Below are 16,820 nucleotides of genomic sequence, written 5' to 3'. Positions count from 1 at the left end.
GCATCCTGGCTACATGTCCAGCCCACTGAAGCCTGCCCCGCTGTATTACCTTCACTATATCAGCATGTATACCTGGTACAACTCGTGATTCATGCGTCTGCGCCACACTCCGTCTTCCAGTTTACCGCCAAGTATCGATCGCAGAACTTTACGCTCAAAAACTCCGAACACTCGTCGATCAGCTTCCTTCAGCGTCCATGCTTCATGTCCGTAAAGGGACGCCGGGAGTATCAGCGTCCTATACAGCGCTAGTTTTGTGCGAGTTTGCAAACTACGGGACCTTAGCTGGTTACGAAGTCCGTAGAAAGCCCTGTTCGCAGCTGCAACTCGTCGTTTCACTTCACGGCTCATATCGTTGTCACATGTCACAAGCGTACCAAGATAAACGAATTCGTCAACCACTTCAAATCGTTCCCCATCAATCTCCACCTCAGCACCAACACCACGGGGACTCCCACGCTCTCTGCCAGCTACCATGTACTTCGTTTTGGCAGAGTTAATGACAAGTCCCAATCTCGCTGCTTCTCTCTTAAAAGGTACGTTAGCCTCCTCCACGGCCTTACGGTTGATACCGTTGATATCGACGTCGTCCGCAAAACCAAGAAGCATGTGAGATTTCGTGATGATCGTACCGTTTCTTTCTACGTTTGCTCTTCGTACTGCACACTCAAGAGCGATGTTAAACAGTAGGTTGGAGAGCGCATCCCCCTGCTTCAGTCCATCCAACGTTACGAAAGCGGCTGATGTCTCGCCAGCTATCCGCACGCACGATTTTGATCCCTCCAGTGTCATACGACTCAGCTTTATTAGTTTCGTAGGGAAACCGTGTTCCAGCATGATCTGCCACAGCTCGTTTCTTTTCACTGAGTCGTATGCCGCCCTGAAGTCCACAAACAGATGGTGAGTCGATAAGTTGTACTCCCGGAACTTATCGAGGATCTGTCGCAGGGTGAAAATTTGATCCGTCGTGGAACGCCCTTGTCGAAAACCAGCTTGGTATTCGCCAACAAAGGATTCCGTTAACGGTCTCAATCTGAAGAACAGGATACGGGAGAGCACTTTATATGCGGAGTTGAGCAACGTTATCCCTCGATAGTTGCCACAATCCAATCGATGGCCCTTCTTATAGATAGCCTTCCAACCAGTCGTTCGGCATTTGTTCGTCCTCCCAGATTCTTAGTATTATCTGGTGGACCGCATAGTACAGCCGCTCGCTTCCCGCTTTTAGAAGTTCGGCCGGGATACCGTCCTTTCCAGCGGTCTTGCCGTTTTTCAGCTCACTAATCGCCTTTTTCACCTCCTCCTGTGTTGGTGGCTCCACAGCTTGTTCGTCACTCATAATCGTCATCCTGTTCCTGCTCTGCTCATCCGGCTCCTCACCGTTCAATAGCGCCTGAAAATGCTCCTTCCACCTGGCTGCAACCGTCGGTTTATCAGTAAGCAGGTTGCCGTCCTTGTCATTACACCTGACCGGCACAGGGAAATTCCTGCTTCTGACTCTGTTGACAGTTCTATAGAATCTCCGCACGTCGTTTTCAGCATAGCTGTCCTCTGCGCTGGCGAGCACCTGCTCCTCGTACGCGCGCTTCTTCCGACGGTGGGTTCTATTTTCGGCAGCTCTTGCCACCCTGTATCTCTCTCTGTTCTGACGCGTAGCCGCAGGGAGCATGCGGCTCCTGGCACGGTTCTTCTCATCTGTCGCTCTCTGGCACTCGGCATCGAACCAGCCGTTAGGCTGTCTACCACGCGTCGTACCTACCACCTCTCTCGCAGTCGTTTCGATGGCGCCGTGAATACTGCTCCACAGCCCATTTATGTCTTCCACTCCTTCCTCCTGCTGTTCTGCGATCCGTTGATCCAGCTCTCTGGCGAATTCTGCTGCCACGCCATCAGCTTTCAACCGCTAAATGTTGAAGCGCATCGTCCTCTCTGTGCGAGATTTCAGCACGCTCGACAACCGTGCGCGGATCTTACAAACGACGAGATAATGGTCAGAGTCAATGTTTGGTCCCCGAAAAGACCTAACATCAGTAACATCCGAAAAGTGCCGACCGTCAATCAGTACGTGATCGATTCCGAATATTCAAACGTGGAAAATAGGAGCTACATATGGCCATTCCTCTGGCCGCGGCAAAGTTTATCAGCCTCAGGCCGTTTTCATTGGTTGACGAGTGAAGGCTATGCCTTCCAATGACCGGACGGAAGAATTCCTCCCTCCCAACCTGTGCATTTGCGTCTCCGATGACGACTTTTACGTCGTGCTTTGGGCACTCTTCATAGATTCGCTCAAGCTTGTCATAGAACTCATCTTTGACTTCATCGGATTTGTCGTTTGTCGGTGCGTAGGTGTTGATTAAACTGTAGTTGAAGAATTTGCCCCTTAATCCTCAACACGCATATACGGTCATCTACGGGCCTCCACCGGATGACTCTTGTTTTCTGATTTCCCAGCACTACGAAGCCGACGCCCCGTTCCGCTGCTTTGCCGCCACTGTAGTAGATGTGGTACTTGAAAGAAGTGCGTGCAATAGGGTCTACTGCACGGAATTCCCTTTCTCCGGAATTTGGCCACTGAACCTCCTGAATCGTTGCGATTTCGACTCCCTGCTGCTGTAGTTCTCGAGCAAGCAAGCCAGCCCGCGCCGGTTCATTGAGATATCGGACGTTCCAAGTACCCAATTTCCAATCGTTTACCTTAATCTTTTTCCGTGTTCGTAGCCTAGGTCTTTGCCGATTGATCCGTTCCGTATTTCTAAATTCGTTGTTCGTGGTTGATGAAAGGTTTCGATATGCTACCTTACCAGGGTCGCGATACCTACATCCTGCTGATGGGGCTGCCATCTTGGGTGTAGCTGGCGGGACACAGCATTCCATAATTCAGCCGCCCGCTCCGGGTCAGACGCTGTTGTAAGCCGCCCCTATGGGTATACAGCCGCGTACGACCCCCTTCCCAGTCAGCATACGACCATAGTTTCCACCGGGGTTGGTTACCCGATCTCCGCTAAGGTTACTCGTATTCCGGTCGGCACCAAGTGGAGGTTGGGATAGGAGTTGCTGGACAGCGGTGAATGGCCACATTAGGGTCTCAAGTTACACGTGTCCGGCCATTTGCCAACCAAAGTTGTGCTGTTTGCTAGCAGAAATTCCTTGTTTAGAGTTAAAAATGAAACCAGCAGAAATTTTCAAGGATCGAGTAAATCTATTGTTAATCTATTGTAACATATAATTAGTTTGAATGAGAAAGGCTGGGTCTCACCGCTAGGTGGATTAATTTGGGTTTTTCCGAAGTTTTTGTAAAGATTGCTCCCATCCTAGCAATCAAGGTAAGATTGCAGGATCAAATTTGAGAGATGTTTGGAGTTTTCTTCCAACTCTCTGTATGATTTGGAATCATCCTTCGAAGCTGTTCAAAGCAACCATTAGCTTCGAATTATAAAGCTCCCAGTTTGTTTTCCTGGGGTCTCTCATGAACTCAGTGCGTTCTTCATTAACTTTATAATCAAATGAGATTCGCTTGTGATCAGATGATGATTCTTCATATGAAACGTGCCAATTTTATATTCTGCCGGAAATCACCGGACTACATAGTGAAGTCAAGAACATCTTGTCTTAATACATTTGCAAAAGTTGGTTAATCCCTCTTATTACATATATCTATCCCTTGTGATGATATAAAGTCTGAAAGGTACTCACGTCACCTGGAAAGTATGCTGTTGCAATACAAATTTCAGGTTTGCCGTGGGTCGTTGGTGCCTTCAATGTAATCACTGTCAAGTCTCTCGAAATGAATTCTGTAATTGGAAAGAAAATAGCTCTCCTGTTGCTAGGATTGCAGCTTTTGGCGAGGGTTGACAATCGTCATTACTAAGCTTACATACAGTTGAAGGTAATCCTTGTATTCTATTATATATATATATATATATATATATATATATATATATATATATATATATATATATATATATATATATATATATATATATATATATATATATATATATATATATATATATATATATATATATATATATATATATATATATATATATATATATATATATATATATATATATATATATATATATATATATATATATATATATATATATATATATATATATATATATATATATATATATATATATATATATATATATATATATATATACATAGATATATATATTGGCAGCAGCTCTATGCCACCACGGGTCGGTAATTGGCGATTACCGAAGGCCACGGAAGTGCTCACTGCTAGCAAGCAGTCCCGGACCATCAGCGGGAGCTAGCCTAGGTCGTGGCGAGATTCAGGCACTGGGCCGCTGAATTCTCGCAAAAGCCACACTGGCCGGAAGCAGCTCCGACGGAGCGAGTAGTGCCGCTCCCACCACCCAAATGCACTATACCGCCCATTGGGACTGATGCCAGTAATGTTCCCAATTACGGCAACTGGTCGCATCACTATAGGATAAGAGTCGGATTTCGTTTTCGTACCATGATTTTGGGCTGGCACCTGCGCCGAGCTCCCTTAGTAATGTCGTGTGATAACGGCTTGAAACGGCGAGATTACAACCGGTGCAGGGGTCTCCGTCCCGTAAAACCTGGCAGGCCTTCCAGTACGTTCCGAGTCCATTGCCTGGTGGGAACCCGGCAGGAGTAGGATCAGATGTCTTTTCCTGACTTGCGCCGGTCGGGGGTGTCATAGTTGCCCATAAGGCGCTATGGCAGCCGCCCCTAGCCATGGCCTCACTGCTCCGGCATAGACTACCTTGGGACCATTTAGGCGACTACTCCATTATGGATAAGGATAGCGGCTGGTAGGGGGACCCAATAAACAAAAATGCAGCAAAACAAAACTCTGGAGATGGGGACAGATGGGTTGAAAAACCCATTTGCGCGAGGTGGCATCCAGCGGTCTCCGCCTAGAAAAGTGGAGACGGATGCAGTGAAGGTCGCCTGCGAAGACGGTAAAGGCAGTACGCCTACCGGATCTACGCAAGACATCGCGGTGGCTGGTCCACAGCTATTAAAGGCGGTCGGAAGACAGCGGGACACGCTACCGAGGGTAGTGGCCCTGTCTGAGCAGCTCGATGCTATAATCGAGTTTGCGAAAAGTCGCAGCAATACAACGAAGTACTTGAAGCAGGCCCTCTACATGCTTCGGTCCTCCGTCGATTCTGCAAAAAAGGAGCATGCCGAGCTCGAAATGAAAGCTGCGGCTGCGGAGAAAGAGGAGACGAAGGTGACCGAGCTGGCGACGAAGTCGGTCCAAACGGACGCCAGCACGTTTGCGGCGGTTTGCGCGGCAGGACCAGCTGCCAAACGAACGCGACAGTCCCCGGGAGAGACGGCCCCCGGGGGCACCAAGAAGCGTTTAATCGCAAACAGCCCTCAGACCGGTGTAGGAGTGGCGCAAGCAACGCCCACGGTGGCAGCCAAGGAGCAGAAGGCTCCCGGTAACCCGTGGGTAACGGTTCCGGGAAGGAGTAGGAACCAAAAAAAGGTGGCCAAAAAACCGCACCCGGTTACAAATCCTGCGACGAAGAAAGTTAAAAATAAGGGCGACGCACTCATCCTTAAGACAGAAGAGTCAAAGTACTCGGAAGTCCTTAAGGCAATGAGAGGCGATGCGAAGCTCAAAGATCTGGGGGCAGATGTGCGTAGCATCCGCCGATCCCGCAAGGGAGAAATGATCGTCGAGCTCCGCAAAGAAGCCAGAAACAAGGGCCCAGCCTATCGGGCATTGGCCCAAGAGGCGTTTGGAGATAGAGTGCAGGTTCGGGCACTCACGTCGCAGGTAACCCTAAAAATCACCAGCGATGCTTGAGCGGATCATAGAGGGACTCTTTTCACGCCACGAGCCAAATCCTTGGCCTCCGGCTGGCGAGTCACTTCACCGACGTTCCAGTATCTCAAACTCAGACCAGAGGTGGTCGGCCAACCTGCCGAACACCCAATATATGAGTGACGGCGTTAGCCGTGCCGAGGCAGAGGAGGCGGAAACGGTTACGAATGAGGAACTCATCGCGATCGCCAACTCCCTGAAGGTGAGCAAGGCACCGGGATTGGATGGGATTCCGAATCTGGCTGTGAAGAAGGCCATCAAAGAGGCCCCCAGACTATTCCGGGAAGTCATGCAGAAGTGCCTGGATGACTGTACATTCCCAGAGAGATGGAAGCGACAGAAGCTGGTCTTATTGCCGAAGACAGGGAAACCACCTGGTGACCCGTCGGCATACAGACCGATATGTCTGCTCGATACGGCGGGTAAGGTGCTCGAGAAGGTTATTTTCAATAGACTGGTTAGGTAACCAGTTCGGCTTCCGAAAAGGCAAGTCTACGGTGGATGCTATTTTGTCCGTCACCAAAACAGCAGAGGTAGCACTCCAGCGTAAAAGATGGGCATTCGCTATTGCGCAATCGTCACGTTGGACGTGAAAAGTGCGTTCAATAGTGTTAGCTGGGATTCCATAGCCCACTCGCTTCGGAAACTAGACATTCCGGTGTCTTTGTACAGGATTCTGGAAAATTATTTCCAGAATCGTGTGCTAGTTTACAGCACAGACGAGGGTCAAAAATGTGTCCCAATTACCGCAGGGGTTCCACAAGGTTCCATCCTGGGCCCGGTACTGTGGAATATCATGTACGATGAAGTGCTGAAACTAAAGCTCCCCCAAGGGGTTGTGATCGTTGGGTTTGCGGACGACATCACACTTGAGGTCTACGGCGAGTCGATCGAGGAGGTTGAGTTGACGGCTTCGCACTCTATAAGCGTCGTCGAGGACTGGATGCGCTCCAAAAAACTGGAGCTGGCACATCATAAGGCGGAGATTTCAGTTGTCAATAACCGCAAGTCGAAGCAACAGGCTTTGATCAGTGTCGGGAATTGCACCATCGCCTCTAAGCGCTCCCTGAAGCTGCTGGGGGTGATGATCGATGACAAGCTCGCCTTCGGGAGCCATGTCGAATATGCCTGTAAGAGGGCTTCAATGGCTATTGCAGCATTATCTCGCATGATGTCCAATAGCTCAGCAGTGTACGGCAGCAAGCGGAAACTTCTAGCTAGCGTGACTTCGTCCATACTGAGATACGGCGGGCCAGTGTGGTCCAAAGCACTAGGTACTAGTAAACATCGGAGTAAGTTGGAAAGTACCTACAGGCTCATGTGCCTAAGGGTTGCGAGCGCGTATCGAACTGTGTCATACGACGCAATCTGCGTCCTGTCCGGCATGATGCCTATCAGCATAGCCATTAAGGAGGACGTAGAATGCTTCGATCAACGTGACACAAGGGGCATACGAGGTACCAGAAGATCATTCTCGATGATCAGATGGCAGCAGGAGTGTTCCAATTCCGCGAAGGGTAGATGGACGCATCGACTTATTCCGGATGTATCCGGATGGATCGGGCGGCGCCATGGAGAAGTTAACTTCCATCTGACACAGATTCTGTCAGGCCATGGTTGCTTTAGGCAGTATCTACACAGATTCGGGCATGCGGGGTCCCCCATGTGTCCCGAGTGCGCGGAAGCGGAAGAGACTGCTGAGCATGTCTTCTTCGTGTGCCCTCGTTTTGTGCATGCGCGGAGCGACATGATGGTAGTGAGCGGGCCAGACACCACTCCGGACAACCTAGTTCGGAGGATGTGTAAAGACCCAAACATTTGGAGGGCGGTTTGTACAGCCGCCTCTCAAATAGTTTTAGAATTGCAAAACAGGCGACAGGGTGACCACCGACACGCCAGTGTAAGCTAACGGCCAGTCTCCAGGTTAGTTAGCAAAAAGACCTAAAGAACCAAGAGCTTGCACAGAGCACAAAAGCCGCTCCCCGAAGCAATACCTAGCGGTGGTCCCGGGGAGTATTATGGCTGGAGACTGAAGGGGTTTTAGTGGGTCCGGTCACTGATTCAAACCAACCCCACACTCCCTGAGGTTGGTCACCTCAGGGGTTTGGATGCAAATTTCCCCTTCACCTGAAACAAACAAACAAAAAAAAATTGATATATATATATATATATATATATATATATATATATATATATATATATATATATATATATATATATATATATATATATATATATATATATATAGATATATATATACATATATATATATATATATATATATATATATATATATATATATATATATATATATATATATATATATATATATATATATATATATAATATATATATATATATATATATATATATATATATATATATATATATATATATATGTATATATATATATATATATCTATATATATACCTATATATATTCCCATCGCTTTATTTTTATATATATTTTCCCATCGTTTTCCCATCGGAATAAGGCACGATCGACAAAATGGTGCAGTACATGAGACCGTTCCTCCTCTGCGGTGTGTTCGAACCTTGACTCAACGATAGGCCATCCTTCTTTCGGTCCCCACATGAACTCAGGGCCACGGAACCAGCGGCTGGTAGGAGAGAGATCCGGCAGCGTCTGCCACTTCGTGGCATCGTCAGCGATGTTCAGCTTCGTCGGGACCCAGTTCCACTCCGTCGTCTCCGTCAACTCTAGCATCTCGCTGATCCGCACCGTTACGAACTGATGGTACTTTCGGTGATCGGAGTCCAACCAACAGAGAACGTTGCGTGAATCCGTCCAGAAAACCCTTTGCGTGGGCTTCATCTTGTGAGTCTCCATAGCGTCGTTCGCTAGGCGGGCTCCAATGACTGCGGCTTGTAGTTCTAGTCTGGGAATCGACACAAAACGCAACGGGGCTACTCTTGTCTTTGCACGGACGAGTGCACATTCCACTTTTCCATTTTCTTCGAACCGCAGATAGGCGACTGCAGCGAAGCCGTTCTCCGACGCATCCACGAACACGTGCAGCTGAATCGTATTCCGCTCTCCCGTGCTCGTCTTCAGTCGGTAACACCTTGGCACACAGACCGATTCCACTTGCGGGAGTACCCGTAACCATGTCTGCCATTTCACTAGCTGTTCGCTCTTGACAGACTCGTCCCAGCCTACACCACTCCGCCAAATTTCCTGCAGCAGTATCTTTAGGAACATTAGGAAATGCGCCATTAATCCCAGGGGATCGTAGATCGTCATAAGCGTGCTGAGGATCTGCCTTTTCGTTGGGACGATGTCACCTCGCAGCAGTTCATCGTTGATCCTCGGCGATAACTTGTAGGTGAACGTTTCGGTCGCTGTACACCACCATAAGCCGAGAACTTTCTACGTCGCCATCTCGCTCGAAGGGTTCAAACTTTTCTCACCGGGACTCGCCTTCAACTCCAGCAGCACTCGACTCGAATTCGACAGCCATTTCCGGATCTCGAAACCTGCTTCCGAACGAACGTGTCGCACATCTTTCGCCAACTGTATCGCTTCCTCTTCCGTCTCTACGCTTGAGAGCATGTCGTCAACATAATGCTCCTTCATTATCGCCTCTGCTGCCCTCGGGAATTGGTCTTGGAACCGCTGCGCATTGTAGTTCTTAACATACTGCGCGCTGCTGGGCGAGCATGTCGCTCCGAATGTCATTACTCTCGTAACGTAAACGTCTGGGTTGCGGTCTTGTTCACCGTTTCGCCATAGGAACCTTAAACACTGTTGATCGCGCCGGTTCATCAAGATCTGGAGAAACATTTCTCGAATATCGCCCGTGATGGCAACGCGAAACTCTCGAAAGCGCTGTAGCACAGATACCAAGGAGGTTACTTGATCCGGCCCTGTCAGTAGAAATGGATTCAGGCTGACTCCCAAGACTTTAGCGGCTGCGTCCCACACTAAGCGCATCTTGTTTGGTTTGTTAGGGTTGACCACCGGAAAAATTGGGAGATACCAAACCCGTTCGGATTTCTCGGCTAGCTGGCTTGCCGTCAGTTTTTCGATGTGGCCGGCTCGTTCGTAGTCCCGAATCTTCTCCTTCACCGCCTCAGCCAACACAGGATCTCGCTGCATACGCTTCTCCAAGCAGATTAGTCGCTTCATTGCCATTGGTTTGCTGTCAGGCATTCGAACATCGTCACATCGCCAGAGCAGACCGGTTTCTATCCGTTTTCCTTCCACATGCGTCAATGATTTCAGTAACTGTTCCGCTCGCTCGTCGTCTTTCGATAACAACGGTTTGACGGGACTCGTTACCCCGGTGCTGTCCAGAGACATATACGCCTTCACTATATTATGAAGATCTACGTCGCTTCGCTCGCAGCATGGGCACACGTGAAGGCTGTGGTGCGCAGTGAAGTTCGTCGTTGGATGAGATGTCTTTGAGCATGGTCCGAACACTATCCACCCTAGACGAGTTCTGGTGGCGATCGGTTCTTCCTTTCCTCCTTCTCTGCTATCCAACGCGTGACCCAAGCGGCAGTTGTCCATGCCGATGAGTATTCGTGGCTGAACATTTCGATAGGAATCCGCTGGCACGCCTTCCAAGTGCCGATAGGCTGATGCTAGCTCCTCCATCCTCAATGTCTGCCGTGGTAGAGAAAGGCTCTCCACTGTGTGAACTTTCGACATCCGGTACATCTCCGCATCGCGCGTTCCAGAAATCTCCAGCACTAGCATTATGGATTTCATCTCCTGACGTTGATGATCTCCCGTCCAGCCGAGACATAAGGGGAACGACTCGCCTTCAAGACTTAATTCGTCCAACAAACTGTGTTCCATCAACGTCGCCGACGAGCCTTCGTCCAAGAATGCGAAAGTGCGAACGAACTTGCCTCGTCCATGAAGGATAACTGGAACGTATCGGAAAAGAACTTTGCTGGCGTAGCTGACGTGAGTGTTTCACTGTTCGGCAGGTGTTTCTGCAGCTCGCCGGTATCGGGTATCGTCATGTAGTAGCTCGTGATGCATATACGGGCAGCCGTTTCTCCCGCAAGCTTGCTTAACCGCACACGCTCCGAAATGCTTCGCCAGGCACTTTCGACACAACTTGTTCTGCTTTAGCGCTGTCCATCTTGCCCCGACATCCAATCTTTGGAATTTACTACAGAATCCCACACTGCTACACCCTCCTTGGCACACCACACATTGCTTCGTCGCTGCTGACTTCGACCCATTTATGGGAAACACTGTAGAGGTCGACGACTCTGTCGCTATATTACTGGAACCGGATTGGAGGTGAACGTGAACTTCTTCCTTCCGTACGCGTCTCTCAGATTTGCCGGCATACACGCTGACCGTTGCAGAATCGTTACTATACAAGCTGCTTCCACGAGCGTTTCAATCCATTTGCTGAAGTCCTCCAAAGTGACCGCCCTCAATGTTTGACGATGTTTGGCCCAGTCCAGCTTCACAGTAGGTGGCAGTCTCTCGACGACGACGGTACTGACCTCTGTAACCACGGACTGCAGTTCACGATCCTTTCCTTCTAGTAGCTTCTGATACACCCGCTGCTGTTCCTCGAATTGTGCCTGCATATAATCTAAGTTTTTCTGGAATTCGCCAAGTTGTTTAGTTTGCTCCTGTTCACCTGTCGACTTTGGATCCGTTTCATTCCGTGCAGAATCTGTGATGATGACCGATGGGTTCTGAGCTGCTCGTTTAGCCACGCACACCGCACAACTCCAATCCTCCTCCTCGATATCCTCATTCACGCCCACACACTCGAAATGTAACCATAATTCACAATCGTCGCAGCAAACCATCCGGTTGTTGTCCGGATTCTGGCACACACCACAACTGACATTCGGCTTTGCCTTCGGCGGCATAATTCAAGCTTCCCCGATCGCGTATAAACGAATTTTTTGCAAATGCAACGAGAAAGACAGTTTTTTCCGATTTGATAACGTATATTTTGTAGATTGTAGCGTACGCAACGTAACGTTAAAAAATTCGTTTAATGCCTCTTTTTTAACTCGTTTTCCTAGGCAATCAGTGACAATTTTGTTTCCGGTTATGTTTTCGTTAATTATTTGTTGAATTCTCCCGTAGACATTCGGGCAGCAGCTCGTTTTTAGATCGTACTATTAGATCGTAAGTTTTAGCTTCACAATTTTAATTATGCTTTTAATTTTTCACTTAGTTTTATTTAGTGTTCCAATTTTTAATAATTTTAGTAACTATTCGTGTATAGATATATAAGTAAACTGTTAGTCTAGCAAATTTTAATAGCCGCACGTTTTCGTTCACACCTCCAGTCGTCAGAATCTTTTTTTCTTTACTCCCTCGTTCTTCCGTTCTGCTGACGTTTTGTAGTGACAGCCAGTGGCGCATCAATTAGTTGGGGGCACTTCGTGTGACCAAAGTAATGGTGATGAGGGTACCTACTTGAAGTTGGTTTGTTGGTGCGACGCAATAACCGGTTGCGACAATATATATTTGTTTGTTCGTTATTTATTGTTAAATCATCTGACACATTGGTGGTCTTAATGATAATATATATTACTAACTAAATGCTAATTAATATTAACAAACGATAAGAAACACTTTAAAACAATTGAAACACGCTTCAAAAACAATTAAACCTGTCGTCTACGAAGAATTTGTTTGAATGTGGTTACTGAGATGTTAAAATCGAATGAATCTGCTACGACGTTGAAGCTAGCTGACATGAAACGAACGGGGTCGTGTTGCCCATATGATGCAGTGCGATGCGGTAGCGATAGAAAGTTTCTCCGCCTTAAAGACCTTTCCGGAGCATACAAATTTAACTGCTGCAGAATTTTCGGGGCGTCGATTTCACCGGTTAAAATTTTGAAGACAAACACAGCCTGTGTATCGAAACGTCTTTGCTGCAGTGTTTCCATGCCCAAAAGCTGGCAGCGATCCGAGTACGCCGGTAGCTGCTGCGGGTCTCGCCACGGAAGAAAACGTAAAGCGTACCGTACAAATTTCCTTTGCACGGATTCAATTCTTGCAATCCAGTTTGCGTTGAATGGGCACCACACTACGGAGTTTGTTTCAAGGACAGATCGCACCAGAGAGTAGAATAATGATCGGAGGCACAGTGGATCATGAAAATCCGAGGCTACCTTGAAAATAAAACCGAGTTGTCGGTTCGCCTTTGCTATGATCTCATTATAGTGTGGCCTGAAGGACAGGGCTGAATCCAACGTAACACCCAAATCTCGGACCTGGTTAACCCTTGTCAGAGTTTGACCAAGCATAGTATAGCTGAACATTTCCGGAACATTTTTCCTATGGAACGAAATCACACAGCATTTCAGGATACTAACTGTCAACAGGTTAATGGAGCACCACTTTAAAAAAACGTCGACTAGTCGCTGAAGTTCGAGACAGTCTGAAGTATTTCTTATTGTCTTGTTTATGTACAAGGCAAAGAGCAGTGGTCCTAAATTACTGCCCTGCGGAACGCCTGATACATTTGAAAAATGAGCAGAATGTTGCGATCCAATCTTCACGTAGAGTGTACGATTTACCAAATAGGACCTCAGCCATTGTACCAGAGCGGGGGCCATTCCAAGTTTCTCCATCTTAGCGAGCAGGATACCATGGTCGACGCAGTCAAATGCAGCTTTCAAATCAGTATAAACCGCATCAATTTGGGCTCCTTCGGTCATATTCTGCAGGCACGTTGCAGTGAATTGAACGAGGTTAGTAGCGGTAGAGCGTTTTGGATAAAAACCATGCTGATCGATCGAGATATAGTGTTTACAACTAGCGAAAAGTGCATCATAAAAAACGATTTCAAATACTTTTGAACAAGCGCAAAGAGAGGTTATGCCTCTGTAATTCTGCACGTTGCGTTTGTCACCTTTTTTGTGCACCGGAAACATGGTCGATACTTTCCAACTGGTTGGAAAAACACATCGTCGAAGCGACAAGTTAAATAGCAAGCATAGTGGGCGTACGAAAACAGCTTTACATTTTTTCAGGACGCAAGATGGAATGCCATCAGGCCCAGGAGCGAAAGAGGAATTCATTTTGTCGATTGCAGCTTCCACTTGGCGGTCGGTAACCGTGAATGAGCTGAAGTCAATGACGTCCCTGGGGATACCATCTAAAGCTGAATCTATTTCTGTAGTTGTAGCAGTAGAGCAGCGGAAGATCTGCTGAAAATGTTGAGCAAATAAAGCACACTTTTCGAATGTCGTGTTTCCTTGACGATTGTTCAAAAACATGTTCTTCGGTAGACCTTCTTCTTTCCTTTTGCTGTTAACAAACAACCAAAAACGTCGGGGGTTTCGTCTGATACAACTCTGCATCCGAAGAGCATACCGTTTGTACAGGTAGCGATTATAAATCCGATAGGAGTTACTAGCATGATTGAATGTTTGTTGCGTTAACGGGTTACGTGTTCTGCAATATTTGCGTAGCGCCAAAGACCGCTGTCGTTTCAGTTGACGCAAGCGAGTGTTAGACCATGGAGGCTTAGGTGCTGGCCGGCGAACAGGAACACACTGAACAAGTGTAGTCTTGATGGTGTCATTAAAATACCCAATTGCATCATCGAGGGAGGTTCCACTTTCCAAAAATTGCCAGTCGATTTGAGAAATTAAATAGCTCAAATGGTCGAAGTCAGTTCTGCGAAAATCTAAATTTTGTTCGGTTGGACAATTCTCAAATTCAACGGGCACTAATTGCTGGACCGTGATTGCCAGCGCAGGGTGGTTGAAGTCTAGAGGTACTAGCGGCTCATCTGCCTCAGAAAGTGCACACAATGTTTCATTATTAGTCAGGGCCAAATCAAGGAGACGGTCATTACTATTAGTCACGTAGTTTATTTGAGACAGATGGTTTAGGCTGAAACCATCTAACAAGGCTGAGCTCCCAGCTGAGATCTGCGACTGGATATAGTCGATAACTGGCATATTATCATTTCTTCAACTCCAAATCAAACCAGACTGGTTGTAGTCACCAAATAGCAATGCGGGATCGTCCCGGTTCAAACGAGACAAAACAGATCCGATGGATTGGACATGATTTTCAATAGCAGTGACATCGGCTCTGCGATCAGGAGGCAAATAGATAACGCCGACACTGATTTTGTAAAGCGGCATTGTAGCTAATACCCACAACTGTTCGAGAGTATTACAAACGGGAGCGGGGTCAGAATAGCTACTAAAACGGTTAGACACAGCAATCAAAACTCCTCCACCACGCGTCTTAGAACTATTGCTCTGATTGCGATCGCATCGATACACGGTGAAAGCGCTGCCAAAAAGCTGTACTGAATGAATCTGATCGTCTAGCCACGTTTCAGTCAATACAACTATGTCGTACTCACAATCGGTAACGGCCACAAAAAAGTCATTTATTTTTGTCCGGAGACCGCGAACGTTCTGGTAGAATATCCGTAGGCCAGGATTAGTCACGATGTCGGAATGATTTGTCGGTGAATGTCTAGAAGGTGCGGGGATATCAGGTGTTGAATTGTTATATACAGTAGAATACTTGCCAACACTAGCAAGCTGGAAGACCCCTTCTCCATACTCAAACACAGGACCGGGATGACTGATGAGCGCAGGCTGCAGTGGCGCGACTGTGTTGAGCGGATCGGGGGCTTCCAAGTTGCATAATTCGGTGCGTCCCGGGCAGGATCCAGAAAGTACAGATTGGTCGTCAGTATAATCCGTCAAGTCGATTGTAGTGGAAACCTCTTCAAGCGATGATTTAGCTGGAATAACCGTTGTCTGGGCACAAGCATGCAACGATGATCTCACAATTAGGCCAGAGGTGTAGCGTGTGCACTGTTCGAAGCAGGCGGTTGCATTCCATGTACCGTGCGAGGAAATTTCGGCGCATTTGGTCCCCAAAAATCCTTCGAACTGTTACGTTCCTCAAACAGGCGGAAATATATTCCTTTAGGCCAATTCTTTGCGTCCAACGCAACGTCTTTAAGCCCAATTTCAATGCCTACTTTAAAGGAGATGAACGCAAATGACCTAATATCAGCCTCTTTTTTCACGAGCTTGCGTACTACTGGCTGAGCCTCTGGCACACATTCTTTAATAAGCGCCGTTATTTCATCCTCAGTGACATGAGGGGCAATGCGCGAGAGATAAATCCAACATTTTTCTGTTGGTTGCGGAACAGTAGCCACCAGGTTGGAACAATTTTCTACCGATTTCGTTCCACCCATCAAATCTGATAAAACTTTCGGTCTTCTAGGAGTTTCATTCGGTGAGACAACCCTTGGGCGTTTATTTCGGAACGGAAAGCGGAATTGCCGGTGCTACATTCGCCAACAGTTTATCCGAAATCGACCCGATGAATGTGTTAATTTGACCATGTTCGTTTTAAACATCATTCATACAACAAGTGATCGACTCAGCAACAGATGTTATAGCAGCAACGGCAGCGTCAGAAGAATTATTAGCCTTCAAATTCTCTACAGAATGCATACAGTCATTACATAGCCAAAGCAAATTCGTTTGTCCATTGACGAAATCCAGATTCGCTCGAATCCAACCAATACATTTTGTGTGTGCAATACAGTCACACAAAAAGCACTTGATCATATTTAGATTCTTCATTGGTTCACAGCATTTGTAGCAACTTTTTTCCATCTCAGAAGTAGCTTTTTGTACGGCAGATTGCATAAGTGATGGCGAATTATTAGCGGGTTACGTAGCTTGCAATGAATGAATACAGAGGATCTGTTGAGCTTAGTATGCTTGTTCACAGATGGCGCTTCAGGAGAAAACGAAATGCGCGGGGAGGGTAGAACTGATGTATATGCAGATCAAAAGCACTTTTCACTTCGATCAAGTTCACTCAGAATACTGGTAATGCACTAAACTCCACTATCTTCCCAGAAAGCGATATCGCAACAAACCACGGACTGATTAGTACAAGTATCAAAACTTCAAAACAATCGAAATAACAAAAAAAAAACACGGTCAAAATAAG

At 47.1% G+C, this 16,820-nt stretch overlaps 1 protein-coding gene across 1 annotated transcript; it reads right to left on the bottom strand.

The window, feature by feature from the left end:
• Window positions 1–8,273: 8,273 nt before the first annotated feature.
• Window positions 8,274–10,840, bottom strand: LOC129728596 (uncharacterized). The gene is made up of 3 exons (XM_055687043.1): window positions 10,795–10,840; window positions 9,275–10,741; window positions 8,274–9,205 (listed from the first exon to the last, which is right to left on the bottom strand). Exons 1-3 carry the CDS (start codon window positions 10,838–10,840, stop codon window positions 8,274–8,276), a joined length of 2,445 nt encoding a protein of 814 aa, XP_055543018.1.
• Between the last annotated feature and the right edge of the window lie 5,980 nt (window positions 10,841–16,820).

The sequence above is a fragment of the Wyeomyia smithii genome, chromosome 3, assembly GCF_029784165.1.
Source record: "Wyeomyia smithii strain HCP4-BCI-WySm-NY-G18 chromosome 3, ASM2978416v1, whole genome shotgun sequence".
In the NCBI taxonomy this organism is placed as follows: domain Eukaryota; kingdom Metazoa; phylum Arthropoda; class Insecta; order Diptera; family Culicidae; genus Wyeomyia; species Wyeomyia smithii.
Note: the sequence above shows the minus strand (reverse complement) of the source record. Positions and strands in the feature narration are given on the sequence as shown.

Bases quoted from the DNA above. Each gene is read 5' to 3' on its own strand.
- LOC129728596 (XM_055687043.1), bottom strand. From the start codon at position 10,840: ATGACGATACCCGATACCGGCGAGCTGCAGAAACACCTGCCGAACA. The intron at 10,742-10,794 runs GTGAAACACTCA...GATACGTTCCAG, and splicing joins GCAGAAACACCTGCCGAACA to TTATCCTTCATGGACGAGGC. The intron at 9,206-9,274 runs GTGAGAAAAGTT...GGTGGTGTACAG, and splicing joins GGAGTTGAAGGCGAGTCCCG to CGACCGAAACGTTCACCTAC.